The sequence below is a fragment of the Megascapheus bottae genome, chromosome 25, assembly GCF_031878675.1.
Source record: "Megascapheus bottae isolate mThoBot1 chromosome 25, mThoBot2.hap1, whole genome shotgun sequence".
NCBI lineage: Eukaryota > Metazoa > Chordata > Mammalia > Rodentia > Geomyidae > Megascapheus > Megascapheus bottae.
This window is the reverse complement of record NC_143533.1, coordinates 17,649,586-17,668,764: the sequence shown is the minus strand read 5'-3', so window position 1 is coordinate 17,668,764 and position 19,179 is coordinate 17,649,586. Positions and strand designations below refer to the sequence as shown.

At 42.0% G+C, this 19,179-nt stretch overlaps 1 protein-coding gene across 1 annotated transcript in view; it reads right to left on the bottom strand.

Annotated features, from left to right (window-relative positions):
• Atp8b4 (ATPase phospholipid transporting 8B4 (putative)) overlaps positions 1–19,179 on the bottom strand; it is a 142,249-nt gene that overhangs the window by 78,258 nt on the left and 44,812 nt on the right. Inside the window, exons 8-9 of the mRNA XM_090358436.1 lie at positions 6,302–6,374; positions 2,185–2,255 (exon numbers count right to left, since the gene is read on the bottom strand). Coding sequence (XP_090214562.1) covers positions 2,185–2,255; positions 6,302–6,374 — 144 coding nt within the window. The remainder of the gene's footprint in view (positions 1–2,184; positions 2,256–6,301; positions 6,375–19,179) is intronic.

Here is a 19,179-nt window from a genome sequence, read left to right as displayed (position 1 = left end):
AAGCACTTAGATGGATTGATGCCACACTTATAAAACCTGACCCAAGAAACCACAGACCTACCCTCATCGCCCCCTCCTTTGACTGCCATTTACACTTTTCACAGTATCTTGGGAAACTCAGGCTCCTCAGAGTAGGTATTAGCTCAGACAATCAGCAATCAGAGAGAGCAGGTGATCTTCCAGGCAGAAACACACACACACACACACACACACACACACACACACACACACACACACACACACAAAAGGCAGGTGGCCTTCTAGTAATTTCTCGGCTTGCAATGGTTATTTCATAGCTAGCTTAGCTTGTCTAAGGGCTTGTGCCACCCCAGTGATCTCACTGCGTTCAACCCAAGTTTTCTTTCTCCATAGCTTAAGATCACCTGTTAGAAACACAGAAGACAGCGTGATGGAAGGACAGAAGTTGAGTCCAAAATTACAAGCCATCTGTTTGGCTCATCTTAAATGACAGAAAAGGGACTCTAGGTTGTGGACAAGAGCAAACCCTGTTCCCCTCAATGGTTCAAACCCTGGTTGCTTTTTGAATCTTCAGAATAAAACGAACCAACTCATACCATGATTTCTGAATTTTCATCTACAGGGCTATAAAAGAGAACAAATTTATGTTGTTGTAAAATACACACACAAACTCTGACCATCTTTCAGAGTCTTATCATTTATGGAAATGTCTGGTAATGAGTTCATTCAATGGTTTCATTCAGGAGATTATTAATTTGAGACCTTTGTCCTTTCAAGTGTGGTATGGATCAAATACTATAAATTTTCCTCTTGCTACTACTTTAGCTGTGTCTGAAAATGTTCTGCCAAAACAAAAACATACAAAAAACCCTAAATATAAGATTACCCAGGCCAAATTCTATTTGAATAGTTCAATATGGTAATGGCTTGGGAGGCAAAAACCTTGTTGCTAGACTGGAGGCCTACCTCCATAGGGAAAATTACCTAATCCTCTTTTATCAATTCCTTTCCCTGTACAATGGGGCTTATATTGTCTCATGTGGGGATTTATATAATCTAAAGAACACACACACACAGTTAATGTCTGCACAAGGTAAGCATTAGGTAATGTTTTTATGCCAGATGAACAAACTGAGTGCTCTGAACACAGAATTGCTCTATGGAACATAACTAAATCCTTCACACATCAGAATTAGAGCACAGCCCGATTCTCTCTTCTTTCTCCGAAAGGGCCTATTTTAAAATGTCATGTGTCGTTCTTCCGAGAGAAGGCTAGACGCTCCCTGTCATTTTACTGAGAAAAATGAAATGAAAGCACAAACTTCAATGTCACTGGGGCTCAAGAGGTAGAATGCTGGCCTTGAGCTGAGGAGCTCAAGGACAGTGCCCAGACCCAGAGTTCAAGCCCGTGACTGACAGAAAAAAGAGAAAAGGAAGCACAAACTTCTGAGGAATTCTGCCAAAGAAACCCTGCATAAAATGATTCACAAACACACACAGAACTTAACAGAGAAAAAATAAACTCCACAGATAAATCATGGTTTTTCAAATAAATTCAAGCATAAAATACATATACTATAAATTATGGCAAAGTAATTAACAATTTTCTTTGCAATTTAGACTGCTAATGTCTTCCAAGAAAACAAAGACTAAGTCTTAAGTCCTGTTTCTAAAGAAGTTTACTTTTTTTTTGGTCAGTCGTAGGGCTTAAACTCTAGGCTTGGGCATTCTTCAGCTCAAGGCTAGTACTCTACTTGAGCCACAGCACCACTTCCAGTTTTCTGGCAGGTAAAGTGGAGATACGAGTCTTATGGACTTCCATGCCCAGGCTGACTTTGAACTGCAATCCTCATATCTCAGCCCCTGAGTAGCTGGGATTATAGGTGTGAGCCACCAGCCCATGGCAAGACATTTACTTTTAAAGAAAATAAAGGCCAGGCACTGGTGGCTCATGACTGGAATCAGAAGGCTGAGATCTGAGGATCATGGTTCAAAGCCAACCTGGGTGTGAACGTCCCAGAGACTCTTACTGCCAATTAAATTGCCAGGAAACTGGAAGTGGTGCTATGGTTCAAGTGGTAGAGCGCTAAAGAGCTCAGAGACATCACCGAGGCCCTGAGTTCAAGTCCTATGACCAAAACTAACTAACTGATTAACTAAATAAATAAAAGCCAACCTCTCCAATATCCTAATTTAATCACTTACCCATCCAGCTCAGCTGTTTCAATGTAACAAAGACCATGTGGCTCACTACTTGATAGGAGAAGCAAGTCGGCCTATTTTAAGAAATCATAGACAAAAGCAGAGGCTGAAAGTCTGTTGTGCTCCAGAACCCCTAGCCAGGCCCAACGTTGAACATTACTGAAGGGGTGAGGTCCTGAATTGCCTCTGTTGGGTGAGCACAGTAAAATCATCCTTCTCTTTCCTTCTGCACCCCTGCTTTTCACCTCAACAGAAGCATGGCCTCTGGAGACTGATGAAAATTAAGCTTTACCAGAAGTAACAAAGGAAGGAAGGAATGAAGGAAGGGAGGGAAGGAGGGAGGGAAGGAAGGAGAGAGAGGAGAGAGAGGGGGAAAGAGGGGGAGAGAGAGGAGAGAGAGCGAAATTAAATGAAGAATTAAATTGTTTTCTTTCTTGAATAACTCTTAATTAAAAATATAAAATGTATCCAGTAAATAAGGTAATTAGAAGAATTTATTTGTACAGACCTTAAGTACCTAGTAGATGACAGGTAAGGGAATAGACAAATAAGATAGAGAAAAGACAGAAGGAGAAAGGCAAGAGGAAAAGACAAAGGGAAGGAGGAAGGAAGAAAGGGAAAGAGAAAGAAAGAAGAGATACGGAAAGGGAGAGAGGTGGAAAGGGAAAGGGACAGAAAGGAAGAGAAGGGAGAGGGAAAGGAAGAGGAGAGATGGAGGAAGAAAAGGAGGAAGAAGGAAGGGAGGGAGGGGGGAGGGAGGGGAAGATGGGGAGAGGATGGAAGGGAAAGAATAAAAGGAAAAAAAAAAGCGAAAGAAAGGATAAGAAAAGCAAGGACATTTTAAAAAGAGAATGGCTGAAAGAGGAAAAAAAAAGATGGAAAAGATGGTAAAAGGGAAGGAGAAGAGCAAGTGCAGGCACACAGTAAGGGGCATGGGGAGGGGAAATCAGAGGCTAAGTAGTCTTTTTTTTTTTTTTTTTTTTGCCATTCCTGAGGTTTCAATATAGGGCCTGAGCACTGTCTTTGGGCTTTCTCAAGACTAGAACTCTGCCACTTGCGCCACAGCACCATTTCCAGCTTTTTCTAAAATGTATGTGGTACTGAAGAATCGAACCTGGGTCTTTGTGTGTGCTAGACAAGCACTCTACCACTAGGTTAAACTCCCAGCCCCAGTTTGTCTTTTTTTGAAAATAGTTTTATTCTGTTTTTGATTTGAGCTTTGGAAATCATCTATCACAATTCAGTCTTAGAATTCTGGGAACATTCTAAACAGAAAAATCTGCTGGTCTATTTTGTTTTCTAAAAACCATTTTATGAAATTCAGAAAGGTCTGGATGTCTAAAAAGAACTGACTTCAATTCCAGCAACCTAGGATGAGACATTAGCCCAGTGATTTCTGAGTGACGTCTGCATGCATGATGAGCATTCCAAATCTGAAATTTTCTTGCTTCCTTCAAAAAAAAAATCAGAATTACTTCATTCTCAAATCGTAAAGGCTAAACTTAGAAATGACACAGCCTTTTAATGGTATCAAGCTTTTAGATTTCCAACTCAAAAATAGGGGTAGGGGTGTGGCTGGGTACACTTTTGCCTAAATTAGGATAAAACAGAGCTCGACAAAACTCAGCAAGAGTTCTACAAGGAATAAAAATCACGGCTCCTCCTAAACTCTAAACAATTTAAATAGGTTATCAAGACAGAAGTTATTTTCCTAACTTGTCTCAGTGTGAGTAAAGCAACCCTATTAAGAGAGTACCTCAAAAGCGAAGGCCACTCTTTTATAGCTTTTTGTTTTGTTTTATTTCCAGAGCCAGGGACCAAACTCAGGGCCTTGCACTTGCCAGGCAAGGGCTCTTCCGCTAAGCTAAATCCCCGACCCCTTGAAGGCCACTCTTGAACCAAAAAATACCCATCCTGATTTAAAAGGATGGGTGGAGCTGGGCATGGTGGCTCATGCCTATAATCCTAGCTGCTACTCTGGAGGCTATCTGAGGACTAAGGTTCAAAGCCAGCCCGGCACAAAAGGACCTCCAATTAACCTCTAGAAAATGGGAAGTGGGGCTTGGCTCAAGGGGTAGGGTGGTAGCCTTGAGCTGAAGAGCTTGGGGACACCGCCCTGACAGAGCTCAAACGCCAGGACCCAAACACACACAAAAAAAGGATGGGTGGCTTTTTCTTTGATTTACCTCATTCTTATCTCCTTCATCCAGATTTCAAGGTATATTGGCATAAAGTATTTTAGCAACAGACCTTAAACTTCTCTGGGCCTACAACTTCGGCCTAAAATTCTCTCCCTTAGATGTGCAAAAAAAAAAAAAAATCATTTTATACAAAATGCAGAACTCTTTGTGATGGACGATAGTGATGATGGCTAAAGAAAAAGACCTTCTTGTATCTTCAAAAACTCAAGTGTTTCTGAGCAGCACCAATTCCAGGTGTGTTTGGGTTTATATTAAACAAGGGCAGACTTCTAGCCCACAACTGGCACACGGGCAACTGACTCGTCATCGCCATCTGGTGGCTGAACCATCTCTTGAGCAGCAGTGACCCATTCATTACCTACTTGTAACTAACCGCCATGGGCTCTGCCCTGACTATTCCAATGCTGTCTCCTTAGAACTAGAACTCACAACTTGTGATCCCCAAATGTACACTCTTTCCACTGGGGTGCGGGGATGCAGGAGGAAGCTAACTGACTGCAAGGCAGCTGTAAAAAACATTATTTCACTTAGTTTTGTTATGTCCTGTTTTTGTTTTGTTGGTGTTCAGAGATGAAAACTATAAAATGGCAAAAGAATATTGGACCCCATGTTGGTGGCCTGACACCTATAATCCCAGCTACATGGAAGGCTGAGATCTGAGGATAGAGGTATGAAGCTACTTTGGGCAGGAAAGTCTGTGAGACTCTTATCTCCAATTACCCAGAAAAGTAAAAAAAAAAAGGCAGAAGTGGAGCTGTGGCTCAAGTGCTAGGCTTCAACCGTAAAGCTCAGTGCCCCAGCACCCCAGCCCTGATTTCAAGCCCCAGGACTGGCAAAACAACAACAAAAATCCTCTCCCTGGAGATTCTCCGTGTGGAAGTGGGTGACACCCATGCAGGGGGAAGGAGGTACTCAGAGCCATGGGGGGGCGGGGGAGTCGCCTTTGTGGCTCTCTGCTCCGAAACTTAAAATAGCAAGGAGAGTGAGTATACCACCAAAATGGTCCTTCAGGAAACATCTCCAAAAAAGGTGGTAGAACAGACTCAATAACATGTCATGGGCGTGAGTCAGGGGAAAGTGACAGCCTGCTTCGGCCAGGCCTAGACTGTAGGCCAAGTTCATCTTTCTAGCCCTACCATTTCTGAGAGGCAACAATGCTCAATTCCACCAACACAATTTTCCACAAAAACCTAATAGTCACTGACACCTAAAGCAGGAATAGCTTTCTTGAAGTGGGGTTGGGGGGAGAAAGGAACTGAGATCTCTCTCAAACCAGCTAACTGGCTAGATTCTCATAATGTTCACAGGAGTCGGAGTGCTACAAAGGCTTTGGTTCCAGCAGCAGCTAGGAAGAGCAAAATTGAGCCAGGGGATCTGTGACTCACACCTGTAATCCCAGCCACTCCAGAGTCTGAGGATCACAGCTGGAAACCTGCCCGGACAGCAAAGTTCATGAAACTCTATCTCTAATTAACCACCAAAAGGCTGTGGCTAGAGTAGTAGAGCACTAGACTTGAGTGAAAAGGCTCAGGGACAGCACCTAGACCCTGAGTTCAAGCCCAGGATAGGTACAAAAAGAAAAGAGGGAATGAATAAGATCAGAATATTTTACACACATGTGTGAAAATGGAAGAATGAAGCCTATGAAAATTGTTGAAATGGAGGGGGTGACAAAGAGCAACAGAAGGGGAAAATCTGATCAAAGTACAGTATACACATGCATGGAAATATCCTAATAAAGTCTTTTGTGACAATAAATTCCTAATGAGAAGGTAATTTGAAGTCATATTTTTATAAGTAATACTACTGGAGACCAGTCTTTTGGAGCATGACCAAGAAAGTCTTGCTATTACTTCAATACTCACTTTATATGCCATTTTAAGCTAAAAGAAATTTCCCCTTCAACATCACATACTCACGGCAACAAATTGGTTGTTCTCTAATTTCACGATGTCCCCTACTTTGACATCCATCCATTTCTCATTCTTCAGTCTAAAGATCCAAAACAGACGTTAATTTTTTTTTCAAGAACGAACAAGAAGGAAAGCATAATGACCCGTTCTCTACCACTTGAGCCACAGCTAGCTTCACTTCGGAGTTTTTGGTAGTTTTAACTAGCACCAAGAGCCTTTGAACCTGTGGTCCTCAGATCTCAGCCTCCTGAGTAGATGACAGGCATGAGCCACTGATGCTTAGGCCTGCACCAGCACATTCTAGCAGGCCAGGGCCCTGTCACAGCTCAAAAGAGATAAGCTACACAGCTTTCTCTTCAAGTCCTATAACTGAGTCTCTGTGGCAAAAAGTGATTATTGTCAGTGGGATGTGGTCCCTGGTGATGTCAGTCAAGGGCAGATCCCTTAGAAACAGCCCACCTATGGCAAGGTAGAGTGACATTTTACTCAGCCCTTGTGAAACAGTATCCAGTCTTGTTTTAAAAATTGGAAGTATCGGACGGGAGTTTGGCCTAGTGGTAGAGTGCTTGCCTCGCATGCACGAAGACCCGGGTTCGATTCCTCGGTACCACATACATAGAAAAAAGCTGGAAGTGGTGCTGAGGCTCAAGTGGTAGAGCTCTAGCCTTGAGAAAGTCCAAGGACAGTGCTCAGGCCCTGAGCTCAAGCCCAGGACTGGCAAAAAAAAAAAAAAAAATTGGAAGTATTCCCCACACTTACGACATTCATTCTTAGGAAAACTGGAAGGGGGGTGCACCCCTCCCCCACCTCCGATAAATTAAAGGAGGCAGATATATTTCATTGTTCAGCTTTTCTTTTTTGAAAAAAATAGTCTAATCTACTTGCTGTAAAGGCTGGAAACCCATTTTAAATATTTATACAACTGTGAAATAAGCTTCACACTATCAACCCCTGCTGGGTCATTTGGCTTAAATATTCCCAAGATTTGTTGTTGTTGTTGTTTTTCTTTCATACAGATCCAAGTACATGTTGTTTCGGAAATTTTTCAATGGCTGTATTTTCATCCTCAGCCAGAGTTTAATCAGTTTCCAATGCCACGCTTTGCCGTGTTTTCTCTAGTTCTATGACCTACAGGAGAATCTAGGAAACCTTGCAAATCTCGTCTCATTTATTCTTCACAGGGATACCTGTTTTAAAATATTAGAGACATTTCTCATTTCTACCATTTTTTAATTTTATTCTGAAGGTGATGTACATTGGGGTTACAGTTACCTACGTGATATAATGAGCATGTTGCTTGTCGAAGTGTTATCCCTTCCCTCATTTGCTCCCACCTTGCCCCTCCCCTCCCTCCCACTCATTTCTACCATTTCATCAAACAGAAATGGCAGGTGTTAATGAAGGAAGGAAAAAATTATTATGTCTGATCTATAGAAATGTCATGGCTACTGAATTGCTTTGAAGGCTGTATTCAAGCTATTTTAAGCTGGGCATAGTAGTTCACAGCTGTAATCTCAGCTAAGCAGATTGTAGTTCAAGGGCAACACAACGCCCCCCTCCCCCAAAAAAAATCACTTAGTGAAACCTTAGGTCAAAGAAGAAGCAAGTATAAGCCTTCCTACGCATGAGGCCTAAGACAGGAGGATCAAGATTTGAGGCTGCTCGGAGTGAAAAGCATGGGACCTTATCAAAAAGAAACAAAAAACTAAAACAGAAGAGGCTAGAGATGTGGCTCAAGTGGCAAGAATATCTGCCCACCAAGGGCTTTTTTCCTGAGAACTCGTACTTTCTGAGGTTCTAAAGATGAGGTAGATTATGAGCAAGTATATTTAAAAAAATTACTTCCTCAAAGTAACTCTAGTTGTCACTTTGTGACAGTTAAACTCCTTATGTTTTCTGGTACTTTTAGAATATACATTTTATGAATCCTTTCCTTGACTTGTGACTTTTCTGTGATAAAATCTGCCTTATCACCCTACCAATTTTTATTTTAAGCCGGCTCAAAGAAGCACTGACTAGATTATTTCTAGGTTATAATGTTTGTATCCACACTTGTAAATCTAGGAATTTCGGTGCAGTTTGAATTCATGTTTACATTATGCATAGCCTTTCACTCATCTCTCAGAAGGGAAAGACATTTCCTGACAAAGGTCAAAGTACAGAATTGTAAGGTCTCAGTGCTGGGGGCCAAGTACCATAGTTAAAATCCATGAGGTCATTTTGCATCATAGCAAAGCCATGATGCAAGATTGCTTCAAACACAAGCCCCAAACGCCAGCTGCACAGCACAAGGAGAATCCCAGAGCCTCTGCTTTCACTGATGAAAACCCATCATCGGCTAAGTTAAAATCTTAAAAGTCTAGAAGACTGGGATTTGAATTCAGGGCCTCATCATCTAAGCTTCGCTCTTGTACTCACAGTTGGAACTCTACCACTTGAATCAGTGCCACTTCTATCCTGGAGGTAAAGGATCACACAGACTTTGCTGCTCAGGCTGGCTTTGAACCCTGATCCTCAGATCTCAGCCTCCTGCGTAGCTCGCTAGGATTACAGGTATATACACTATATACTATGCATGTGTGTGTAGTACATACAATATCTATTTCCCAGCATTATATAAACTGTCATTTTCAAGACCAATTGGGGAGAAGGCAAAAAATGTAAAAAAAGAAAGGGGGGGTGTATCTTTTCTTTGAGTCAAAAAAGGAGTACTTTCTTTTAGGTCACATGTAAGTGACAAGGCAGGGATTGGAACCCAAGTCTGTCTGGCCATCAAGTCCATCACCTAATAATAAACCTCTATTTATTGTTCTTTGAAAAAAAACTAAACACATTATTTTCCATGGTCATCAGTAACTGCATGTTTAGAAAGAGGATAGACCCTAAAGAATGGGAGCAATCTGACTAAAGTGGGTCATGGTGCCACACTTCCAGGCTTCAATATTAACCAGTCCACAAAGACAGCTCTGAGTCCTGGTCCTCCAGCAGAATTGCTCAGTGCACAGTCTCTGGTTCTTCCCAGTCCCCAAACTGTCAAGGGCAGAGCTGGAGTGAAGATGTACGGCTTGAGCCACATCCTCTCATCCTGGACTGGATAGCAGAATCTCATTACATGCAGAGGAAATGCAGTGCTCCGATCTTTGGAATCTATTCAGTTTTGAAGAATGCAGATGCTCCTCTCCCTCCCCTGCCCTTTTTTCCCTCTGCTTAGGAAAATGCTTTAAAAAAAACTATCATCATTATCATACAGACAGTTTTGTGATCAACTGTGCAAGATAATCTCACCCCCATGGTGGCAGGAAGAATGGAAAAGGGGAAAAGAAGCAGAAATGATGAAAGACACCCACCTAGAGCCCAGGGGATTCCATTTCACAATTGGCCCAGAAGAGATATACAGACTCCTGGCTCATCTGGACAAAAATCCACACTCCTTGTATTATTCATTATTCATAAGCAGAAACCTAATTTAATCACGGTATTACTAAAAACAAACAGAATGACCCATTCACTTACAATGTACTACCTGCACCACAAACCTTCCAGCTGTTGTTGGAAGGAAATCCGTCCCTGACAAGGTGATTGGGAGGAAGTGGGAGGGGAAATGGGGACAAAAACCTGAGAAGGGGTATCAATGTATGAGAAGTAAAGCACCTACTACCTAGTGACTGTAACTGTAACCCCTCTATAAATAAAAAAAAAAATTAAAAAAAGAAATCTGTCCCTGAAAATAATCTCCTAAGACCCTCTATGTGGCTGCAGATTCTTAACAGGATCCCCTAAATATATGATCATCCAGAGATGGTGGAACATGAGGAAGATGGAAGAATCTGCTTTCAAAGGAAAAAGCACAACAGCTGGGTGCGGTAGCTCAAGCTTATAATCCTACTCAGGAGATTGAGATCTGAGGATCATGGTTCAAAGCCAGCACAGGCAATAAAGTCCATGAGACTCTTATCTCCAATTAACCACTAGAAAACTGGAAGTGGTGCTGTGGCTCAAGGGGTAAGGGAGTAGTAGCCTTGGGCTGAAGAACTCAGGGACAACACCCAGGCCAGGAGGTCAAGCCCCATGACCAGCGAAAAAAGGAAAAGCACTGAAGGTCAGGCCATGAATGGACCTTGGAGAGAAGAGTGATTCAGAATCCCTGGGCCGCACACCTGGATGGAGGTTTGCATACAGGAGGTTGATTGGTGCCAAATATCTCTGGGTGGTGTGATTGGATTTTCTTTGGTCAGGACCTAGTGTTTTGATTTTTTTTTCTTTTTTTTTTACAGTGCAAGACACAACTAAAGAGTATGCCCAGAAGATTATGAGTTTTATTGCTACTTAGAATACACGTCTGAATTTCACAGTCACCTTAATGCTCTGGTTTATTTGCGTGAATTCCTCAGAAATAAGATGGTATGCAGGTAGAATCTGAATACCTTTCTGGCACGGGACATCACCTAGCCAGGCGATGTCATCACTGATGAGTTCAAGAACACGTTTGTCTGTGCAAAATGAGACTCTGGGCAAGACCCTGCCCTGAACATCTGGACTATGAGTGGAATTAGATGCAGACGGCTGCTCATCAGAGATCCTAGAGACTGGTGCAGAAAACAGAAATCTGGCTCCTAAATAATCGCCCCAAACCATCTTTGTCTTCTGATAACCTAGAAACAGATCTGTCTTTTTTGTTTTGTTGGGTTTTTTTTTTTTTGAGAAATGACTTCAGTATTAAATGGTCTGCCATACAGCTGTCATCAGAAGTCCTATGGGAACATGGATAAAGCAGAGAGACTGTCTAATAAAGGATATATTAACTTTCATGCCTCCAGATACTCCAAGCCTTGTCCCTATGTACAGTGAGCTCATCAGAAAAGAATATGCCTGGACTTTATTACTACCCTGATGGCTCTCTCCTTGTCTCCTCAGAATCATGACTCGACAGCAGCCAACAGACTTCAATCAGGATTTACTTAGGGTCCTCGGTGAAAGAGCTCAGCTTTCTGAGGCTGCAGGCATGATGTCATTCACATTTCTCTCGACAGTGGGATAAATCTTTTTCCTCATGATTATGAGGGCGCTTGCTTTGCACTGGACCATCAGTTTTGTATCCTCAGCACCTTCATGATGAGGAGAAACCAAGTCCAAGGTCATATTTTAAATTCATGGATGACAAAGAGCACTGGACTGTTTCCATTTAGGAAAAAAAAACTCAAAAGTTTTATAGTAAGATTGTCTTTTAAGGATGACATTGTAGAGACAATCTCATAGAAATAAAATTCTATTCAGAATGGACCAGAAGTTACAATTTAACCATGAAAACATTCTTACATTCTAACCAGGGTATTAGTGGATGAAATAATACTAGCTACTCTGGAGGCTGGGATCTAAGGATTATGGTTCAAAGCCAGCCCAGGCAAGAAAATCTGTGAGATTCTTATCTCTGATTAACCACCAAAAGAATGGAAGTGGAGCTGTGGCTCAAGAGTGCTAGCTTTAAGCAAGAAGTCTTAGGGACAGTATTGAGGCCTTGACAGTATTGAGGGACAGTATTGAGGCCTTGACAGTACTGAGGGACAGTATTGAGGCCTTGACAGTATTGAGGGACAGTATTGAGGCCTTGACAGTATTGAGGGACAGTATTGAGGCCTTGACAGTATTGAGGGACAGTATTGAGTTGAAGCTCCGAGGACCAGCACCAAAAAAATTAAAATTTACTGGGGTGGAGGGAGGGAAACAGGGACAAAAACACTAGAAAACCAGAATGGATATCAAGGTTCAAGAAGTAATATACCCATGACCTGGTGAATGTAACTATATATTATCCCAACAAAAAACAAAAAAATTTTAAAAAGAAAAAAAACAAAAATTTACTGATAGTATGACATCTGGAGCTTGTTTTTAAAAATACTCTGGAAAACAAAAAATGAGGATGGATACAAACATAGGAAGGTATGGGAGAGCTACAAATAAAGGTTTACCATGCTGTTCCATGTGTGGCTGTATCTGAAAATCCATGGTGGATGATGAAGAAGATGAATAATAAACATGATAAACAATGACAGATAAAACAGATGATATAGACAGAAGATGGACAAATGAAAACACAACAAGTTATAGGATAGATGATACATGTGGATATATAGATAGATGAGAGATATGACTGATGATGGAATATAGCTAAAAGATAATAGATATGACTAATATAATAGATGACAGGTAACAGTTGATAGATATCATTGCTGTGTAAAAGACACTACTTTAGAGAATAAAAGCACTGATCATTTTATGTCAGTCTCAGGGCTTGAACTCAGAGTCTGGGGTGCTCTCTCTGAGCTTTTGGTATACACGACTAGTACTCTACCACTGGAGTCATAGCTCTTTTTTTTGGGGGGGTGGGGGCTTGGCTCATTAATTGAAGATCAGAGTCTCATGGACCTTCCTGCCCCGGCTGGCTTTCAACCTCAGACCTCAGCTCTCAGCCTCCGGAGTAGCTAGGATTACAGATGTGAGCCACTTTGGCCAGGGTATTGGGGGGATTTCTACAGATAATGACACAGACACTGAGTCCCAATGGATGAAAGAAGAACAAGGATCCTAGCAAGATTAGCTAGAAGCCATGTGGAGTAGGTATTTTTTATTGTGTAAGAAATAGGTAGGAAAAACACCAAGGAATTTTTAACAGGAACATATTTTGGTCTGTGCTATTTTACAGAAAGGAAACCAAAGAAATGTTGATGGCTTGACAGAATCCCCTGGTTTGCATACTGAGCCAGCAGAGAGCCCACGGTCATCTCTCTGAATACAATGTGAGATCTCATTGTTTACCACTGGGGGAATTTATTAGAAGACAAAACTTAAAAAAATATTCTCAAACAGAACACAAAAAAAATACTACAGACAAGCATGATACATTGAAAATAGACAAGACACAGAAAAAGAGAAATTATTTTTAAAAAGCTATTAAGAACTATTTGGGGGGGGAATGTAGTCATCTTCATTAGAGACCAAAAGTGTTATTTAAATAAGACATCTAAACCAGATACTAGTGGTTCATGCCTATAATCCCAGTTATTCCAGAGGTAAAGACAGGGGAGGGTTGCAGTTCCAAGACCAGCTTAGGCGAAAACAGTTTCTAAGAATCCCATCACAACTAACTGCTAGATATAGTGGCATATACCTGTCATTCCTAACACACCTACACTCAATGTCTAGAAGTCTATGAGTCCTGGAGCTGAGAACTGGTCCCATCTCATACTTCAGAGGAGAGAAAGAAGGTGTCATAGGCCTTCTGTTACAATTCCTGGTTTTCTCTCTGACATTATTCCTTTTTTTTTTTTTTTTTTGCCAGTCCTAGGGCTTGAACTCAGGGCTTGGGCACTGTCCTTGAACTTTATTTTGCTCAAGGCTAGTGCTCTACCCACTGAGACACAGCACCACTTCCAGCTTTTTCTATGTATGTGGTCTTGATGCATAATAGGTAAGCACTCCACCTATCACTAGGTCAAACTCCTGGCCTGACATTATTCAAATCCTGCCGACACGGCATTTCTCCCTCTTCTTGGATATAACTTTCTACAGATAGATTATATATAGGTAAAGGAAGAATGAAGGAGAGAGAGAGGGAAGGAGGGAAGAAGGAAAGGGAGAAAAGGAAGGAAAAGTGGGAGGGAGGGAAAAGTGGGAGGAAGCAAGAGAAAAGAGGCATACAAAGAAGACATTTGCAAAGATAGTGCCATTAGGTGTCTAATGGTGGGCCAATAATCACATTTTAAATCCATATTCCTTGTACGTGTACCACGCACGCACGCGCACACACACACACACACACACACACACACACACACACAATCAATTCTAGGGCTTGGACCCTGTCCTTGCGCTTTTGTGCTCAAGGCTAGTGTTCGACTTGAGTCACAGCTTCATTTCCAGCTTTCCTGATCAGGTTGGCTCTGAACTGTAATACATAGATCCCAGTCTCCTGAGGAGCTAGCATTATAGGTGTAAGCCACTGGCACCGGGCCCCCTTGTCCTTTTCCTTTAAATTTGTCTTACTCTTACTAAGAAGGTTCTAATATGGGGCCAGGAGTTTGGCCTAGTGATAGAATGCTTACCTAGCATGCACAAAGACCTAGGTCACATTCCTCAGTATCGTATACATAGAAAAAGCTAGAAGTGGTACTTTGGTTCTAGAGTCTTGGGAAAGCCCAAAGACAGTGGTCATACCCTGAGTTCAAGCTCGGCAAAAAAAAAAAAAAGGTTCTGGGGCCAGGAACATAGCCTCGTGGTACAGTGCTTGCCTAATATGCATGAAGCCCTGGGTTCAATTCCTCAGTACCACATACACAAGAAAAGCCAGAAGTGGTGCTGTGGCTCAAGTGGCAGAGTGCTAGCCTTGAAGCAAAAAGTGACTAAGAAACAGTGCCTAGGCCCTGAGTTCAAGCTCCAGGACTGGCAAAAAAAATATATATATAAAAAAATATGTATATGTATAATATTTTTTAAAATTTCACGTATCAACCACGTCTCAGAAAGAAATATTAAGAAAGCAAATTTCCTTTTGTAACATGCATCTAGCAAAAGCAAGGGTTTACAAAGCTTGCAGGAATTGGGGGAAGGGGTTAAATCTAGCTGTTCCCTCCAAGGCAGATAGAGACAGTAAACAGAACAAATGAGAGACACCCGTAATTTCCAACAGACACTTTATAACTGAGTCTAGAAAAAAAAAACTTTGTTCTCTTTTAGTAGAAAAAAATATCTATATCTAGATACACACATACTCATATACATGCATTATTTGCATATGTGCATGTATATATATATGCCTTTATATGTATTTGTTCCTTATATTTGAAGACTACAGTTCATATGGTTTCCAGACTTGTCTTCCACACTCCAGAGCAGCCTTTCCTGCCTCAGTGTCTCTGACTTCCTTCCACATGTGAGTTCTCAGGCAACCAGCCAGCCAGATGAGCATTTGATTTGAAAAATAAAGCCTTAAATTTAGCAGGGCTGATGGTGCAAGCCTGAACACAGGGGCCTGAAAGAGAGTCCTGGTGATAAAGGGAGGAGGCCAGGGGTGAGCACCACTGGAGAAGAGTGCTGCTGGAAAGGGAAAGTCATATGCCTCCAACAAAGCTGAAGAGGATCACAGACTCACCATTGTTTTATGTTTCATAGGGAACTTGAGACCTCCAACTTAGTGGTATTTCCAATCCCCTTGCAGTTTGTGGGAAAAAGTCTTACTGGGTGCTGGTGGTACACACCTCCCAACCTAGCTCCTTAAAAAAGGATGAAATAGGGCTTGGGAGTTTAGCCTAGTGGTAGAGTGCTTGCCCAGCACACACAAAGCCCTGGGTTCAATTCCTTGGTACCACATACACAGAAAAAGCTGGAAGTGGTGCTGTGGTTCAAGTGGTAGAGCACTAGCCTTGAGAAAGCCCAAGGACAGTGCCCAGGCCTGAGTTCAAGCCTTAAGCCCAGCAAAAAAGAAGGAAAAAAGAAGAAGAAAGGATGAAATAGGTAAGATCCTTGTTCGAGGGCAGTCAGACATACAGATGAGATCCCCTTCCCAACCAATAGCTAGGCACAGTGGCATGCATCCATCATCTAAGAAACATGAGGGGCTAAGATCAGAAGGGTCAAGATTCCATCTCAATGTAAGAAACTGGGTGCTGTGGCATGCACCTGTCATCCCAGCTATGGCGGGAAGTAACAAAGAAGATTGTAGTCCAGGGATATGCCCAGGCAGGAAGGTAGACTTATCTTAAAAATAACCAGTAGGGCTGAGAATGTGGCTTAGTGGTAGAGTCCTTGCCTAGCATGCATGAAGCCCTGGGTTTGATTCCTCAGTACCACATAAACAGAAAAGGCCAGAAATGGTGCTGTGGCTCAAGTGGTAAAGTGCTAGACTTGAGCTTCAGTGCTCAGGCCCTGAGTTCAAGCCCCAGGACTGTCAAATAATAATAACCAGTACCAGCTGGTCACCAGTGTTTCAGTTCCAACTCAGGCAGGAAAATCTATGGGATTATATCGCCAATAAACTACCAAAAAAAAAAAAAAAGAGGAAAGAGAGGGAGAAAGGGGGGAAGAAGGGGGGGGGAGGGAAAGAAAAGGAAGAGGGCCAGGAATTTGGCCTAGTAGTAGAGTGCTTGCCTAGCATTCACGAAGACCCGGGTTCGATTCCTCGGTACCACATACATAGAAAAAAGCCGAAAATGGTGCTGAGGCTCAAGTGGTAGAGCTCTTGCCTTGAGAAAGTCCAAGGATAGTGGCTCAGGCCCTGAGCTCAAGCCCAGGACTGGCAAAGAAAAAAAGAAAAGGAAAGGAAAAGGGAAAAGGAACCCGAAGTGGAGCTATGGCTCAAGTGGTAGAGCACTAGTCTTGAGCAAAAGCAGCTTAGGGACAGCATCCAGGCCCGGATTCAAGTCTGGGCCTCAGAATGAAGGGGGAAGGGAGAGGAGAGAGGAGGGAAAAGGGGGAAGGAGGGAGGAGGTAAAAATACCTACTAACAAAAAGGGCTGGAGGCATGGCTCAGTACATGTAGAGCACCTGACTAACACATACAACATTCGAACTCAAATTCAAACCAGTACTGTACAAGAAAAGAAGGGTGGGAAGGAAAACGAAGGAAAGCAAGGAAAAGGATAAGGGAAGGGAAAAGGGAAACGGAACAGAAGAGAAAGGAAAAGGAAGAAGAAAAGTCAAGTCCTAGTTCCCAGACTTAGAAATCTTGATTTGAGAAGTTTAGCAAAGGACTCTGGAATCTCTAGAATATTCGTGGAGGTCAGCAGTATTCACTGAGGCCTCCTGGGGAACAGCCAGGGGCCTCTATTTGGGGGGCTCCCACCCCAGTAGCATTCTGAGCAGCAGTATCTGCATCTGTTTCATATACTGGGCTTCCCTGTAAGATTTCACTGGGAAAAAAATAGTTGTGCTGATTGAAAAAAGAATAGTTTGAAAATGACTAGCACCCAATGCCCTGGTTTCCTAGAAGGTTAAAGACCTGGGTCACACAGCCAGGCTGGGACAGCTTCGGCCAATCTCCTGACACTAGACAGGACATCTCTAAGGCTTTGGTGCTTTTAGGTTTGGGGTTGCTGTTCTAAAAGAAATCCTAGACAAAAAAAAAAGAAGAAGAAGAAATCCTGGACATTCTCCCTATGACAACACAGCTGAGACACACCAAGCTCGTTCTGTTTAAGTTTTAGAGGCAACATAGAACATGTGGCATTCATCCCTGACTTCCCTCAAACCTAAAAGGAATCCTCAGATATCGAAAAGCCTGCTGTTTTGGTAAACCAAGGAAGATTCCAACTACAGAAAGTCATCAAGGAGAGATAAGCATGAAGTACCCCAAACACAAATCGAGAACTTTGGATAAACATTGGATGGAAAGGGCAGGAAATAAGGTTTCAAAGGCCAGCTGCCAGACACCTTTCAGTCAGGTCTTAGTAGTTCATTGCCTATAATCCGAGCTACTAGGGAAGCTGAACTCTGAGGATCACAGTTCAATGGCAGCCTAGGCCAGAAAATCTGCGATACTCTTATCACGAAGTAGCAACCTACGTTCTGGTACATGCACACTTTTTTTTAAAGACTTTTGAGGAAGGAAAATGTAAGATTCCGATATTCTCTATGGTTTAGTAAAGGGTTCAGTACAATCTTCTCTCCTTCTTTTGCACAAAACTCCTGCAATTATCTGTACCTTGCTCCTTGAGGCTGTTGTGGGAGGGGGTTCTTTGAAAGAACTTTAAGAGGAGAAACAGAGTCGCTAACATCTGGGTTAGATAAACTTTCAAAAGAAATTAGATGATTCCACCTAAAACCCAATATATACAGATTTGAAAGGTGTTATAATTTCCTGTTATTTCAAGATGTACTTCATTTAGAGAACTAGTCACCCTTTAGAAATTTGACCTTTGAAAAAAACTTATATCCGTGCAACCTAATAATTACAATGGAAAAGCATTTATAACAACTGTAACAATTTCACAGCTCACATGCAGCAAGAAGCCAGTTGGCAACTGAAAAGCTGATGTGCTAGAAATAATCAACCCTAGACTTAGGAAAGTGAAATTAATTTCTTCAGAATGAAACTTTTAGATATGCTTTTAAGTCATTAGCAGGAGTGAAAAATTAATTTCACTTGGGCACTAGTGGTTCACGCCTGTAATTCTAGCTACTCAGGAGGCTAGGATCTGAGGAACATGGTTTGAAGCCAGCCTGGGAAGGAAAAATCTGAGACTCTTACCACCAATTAACCAGCAAAAATCCACAAGTAGAGCTGTGCCTCAAGTGGTAGAGTACCAACCTTGAGTGGAAAACTCAAACAGTGTCCAGACTCTGAGTTCAAACCACACTACCCAGTCATAATCATCACTGTAAGACTAACAGATAAAATCGAGAAGGAAAAGTCACACATGAACAATCATACTGGTCCTCTTCTTAGATAAATTATCCCCACGGACCAACAATAAATAAATAGATCTATAGACCATCAGCCTACATGCCTCTAACATGGAAAGACACAATTTCTTTAGAGTTGTCTGAAAGAGCTACTGGCCATATTTCTGAATTGTTATCCAAATTTACCATTCACCAAATTTACTTCTACAGACAAAACCTGATATACATATACATATATTTTTTTCAGATAAACATGGTATATATCAAATGTATTCAAACATTTATTTAGATTTTTGACACTTAGAAATTTATATGTAGCTGGGTGCAGGTGGCACAGGAGGCTGAGATCTAAGGATCGTGGTTCAAAGCCAGCCTGGGCACAAAAGAACATGAGACTCTTATCTCCAATTAACCACCAGAAAACCGGAAGTGGGGCTGTGGCTCAAGGGGTAGGGCAGTAGCCTTGAGCTGAAGAGCTCAGGGACAGTGCC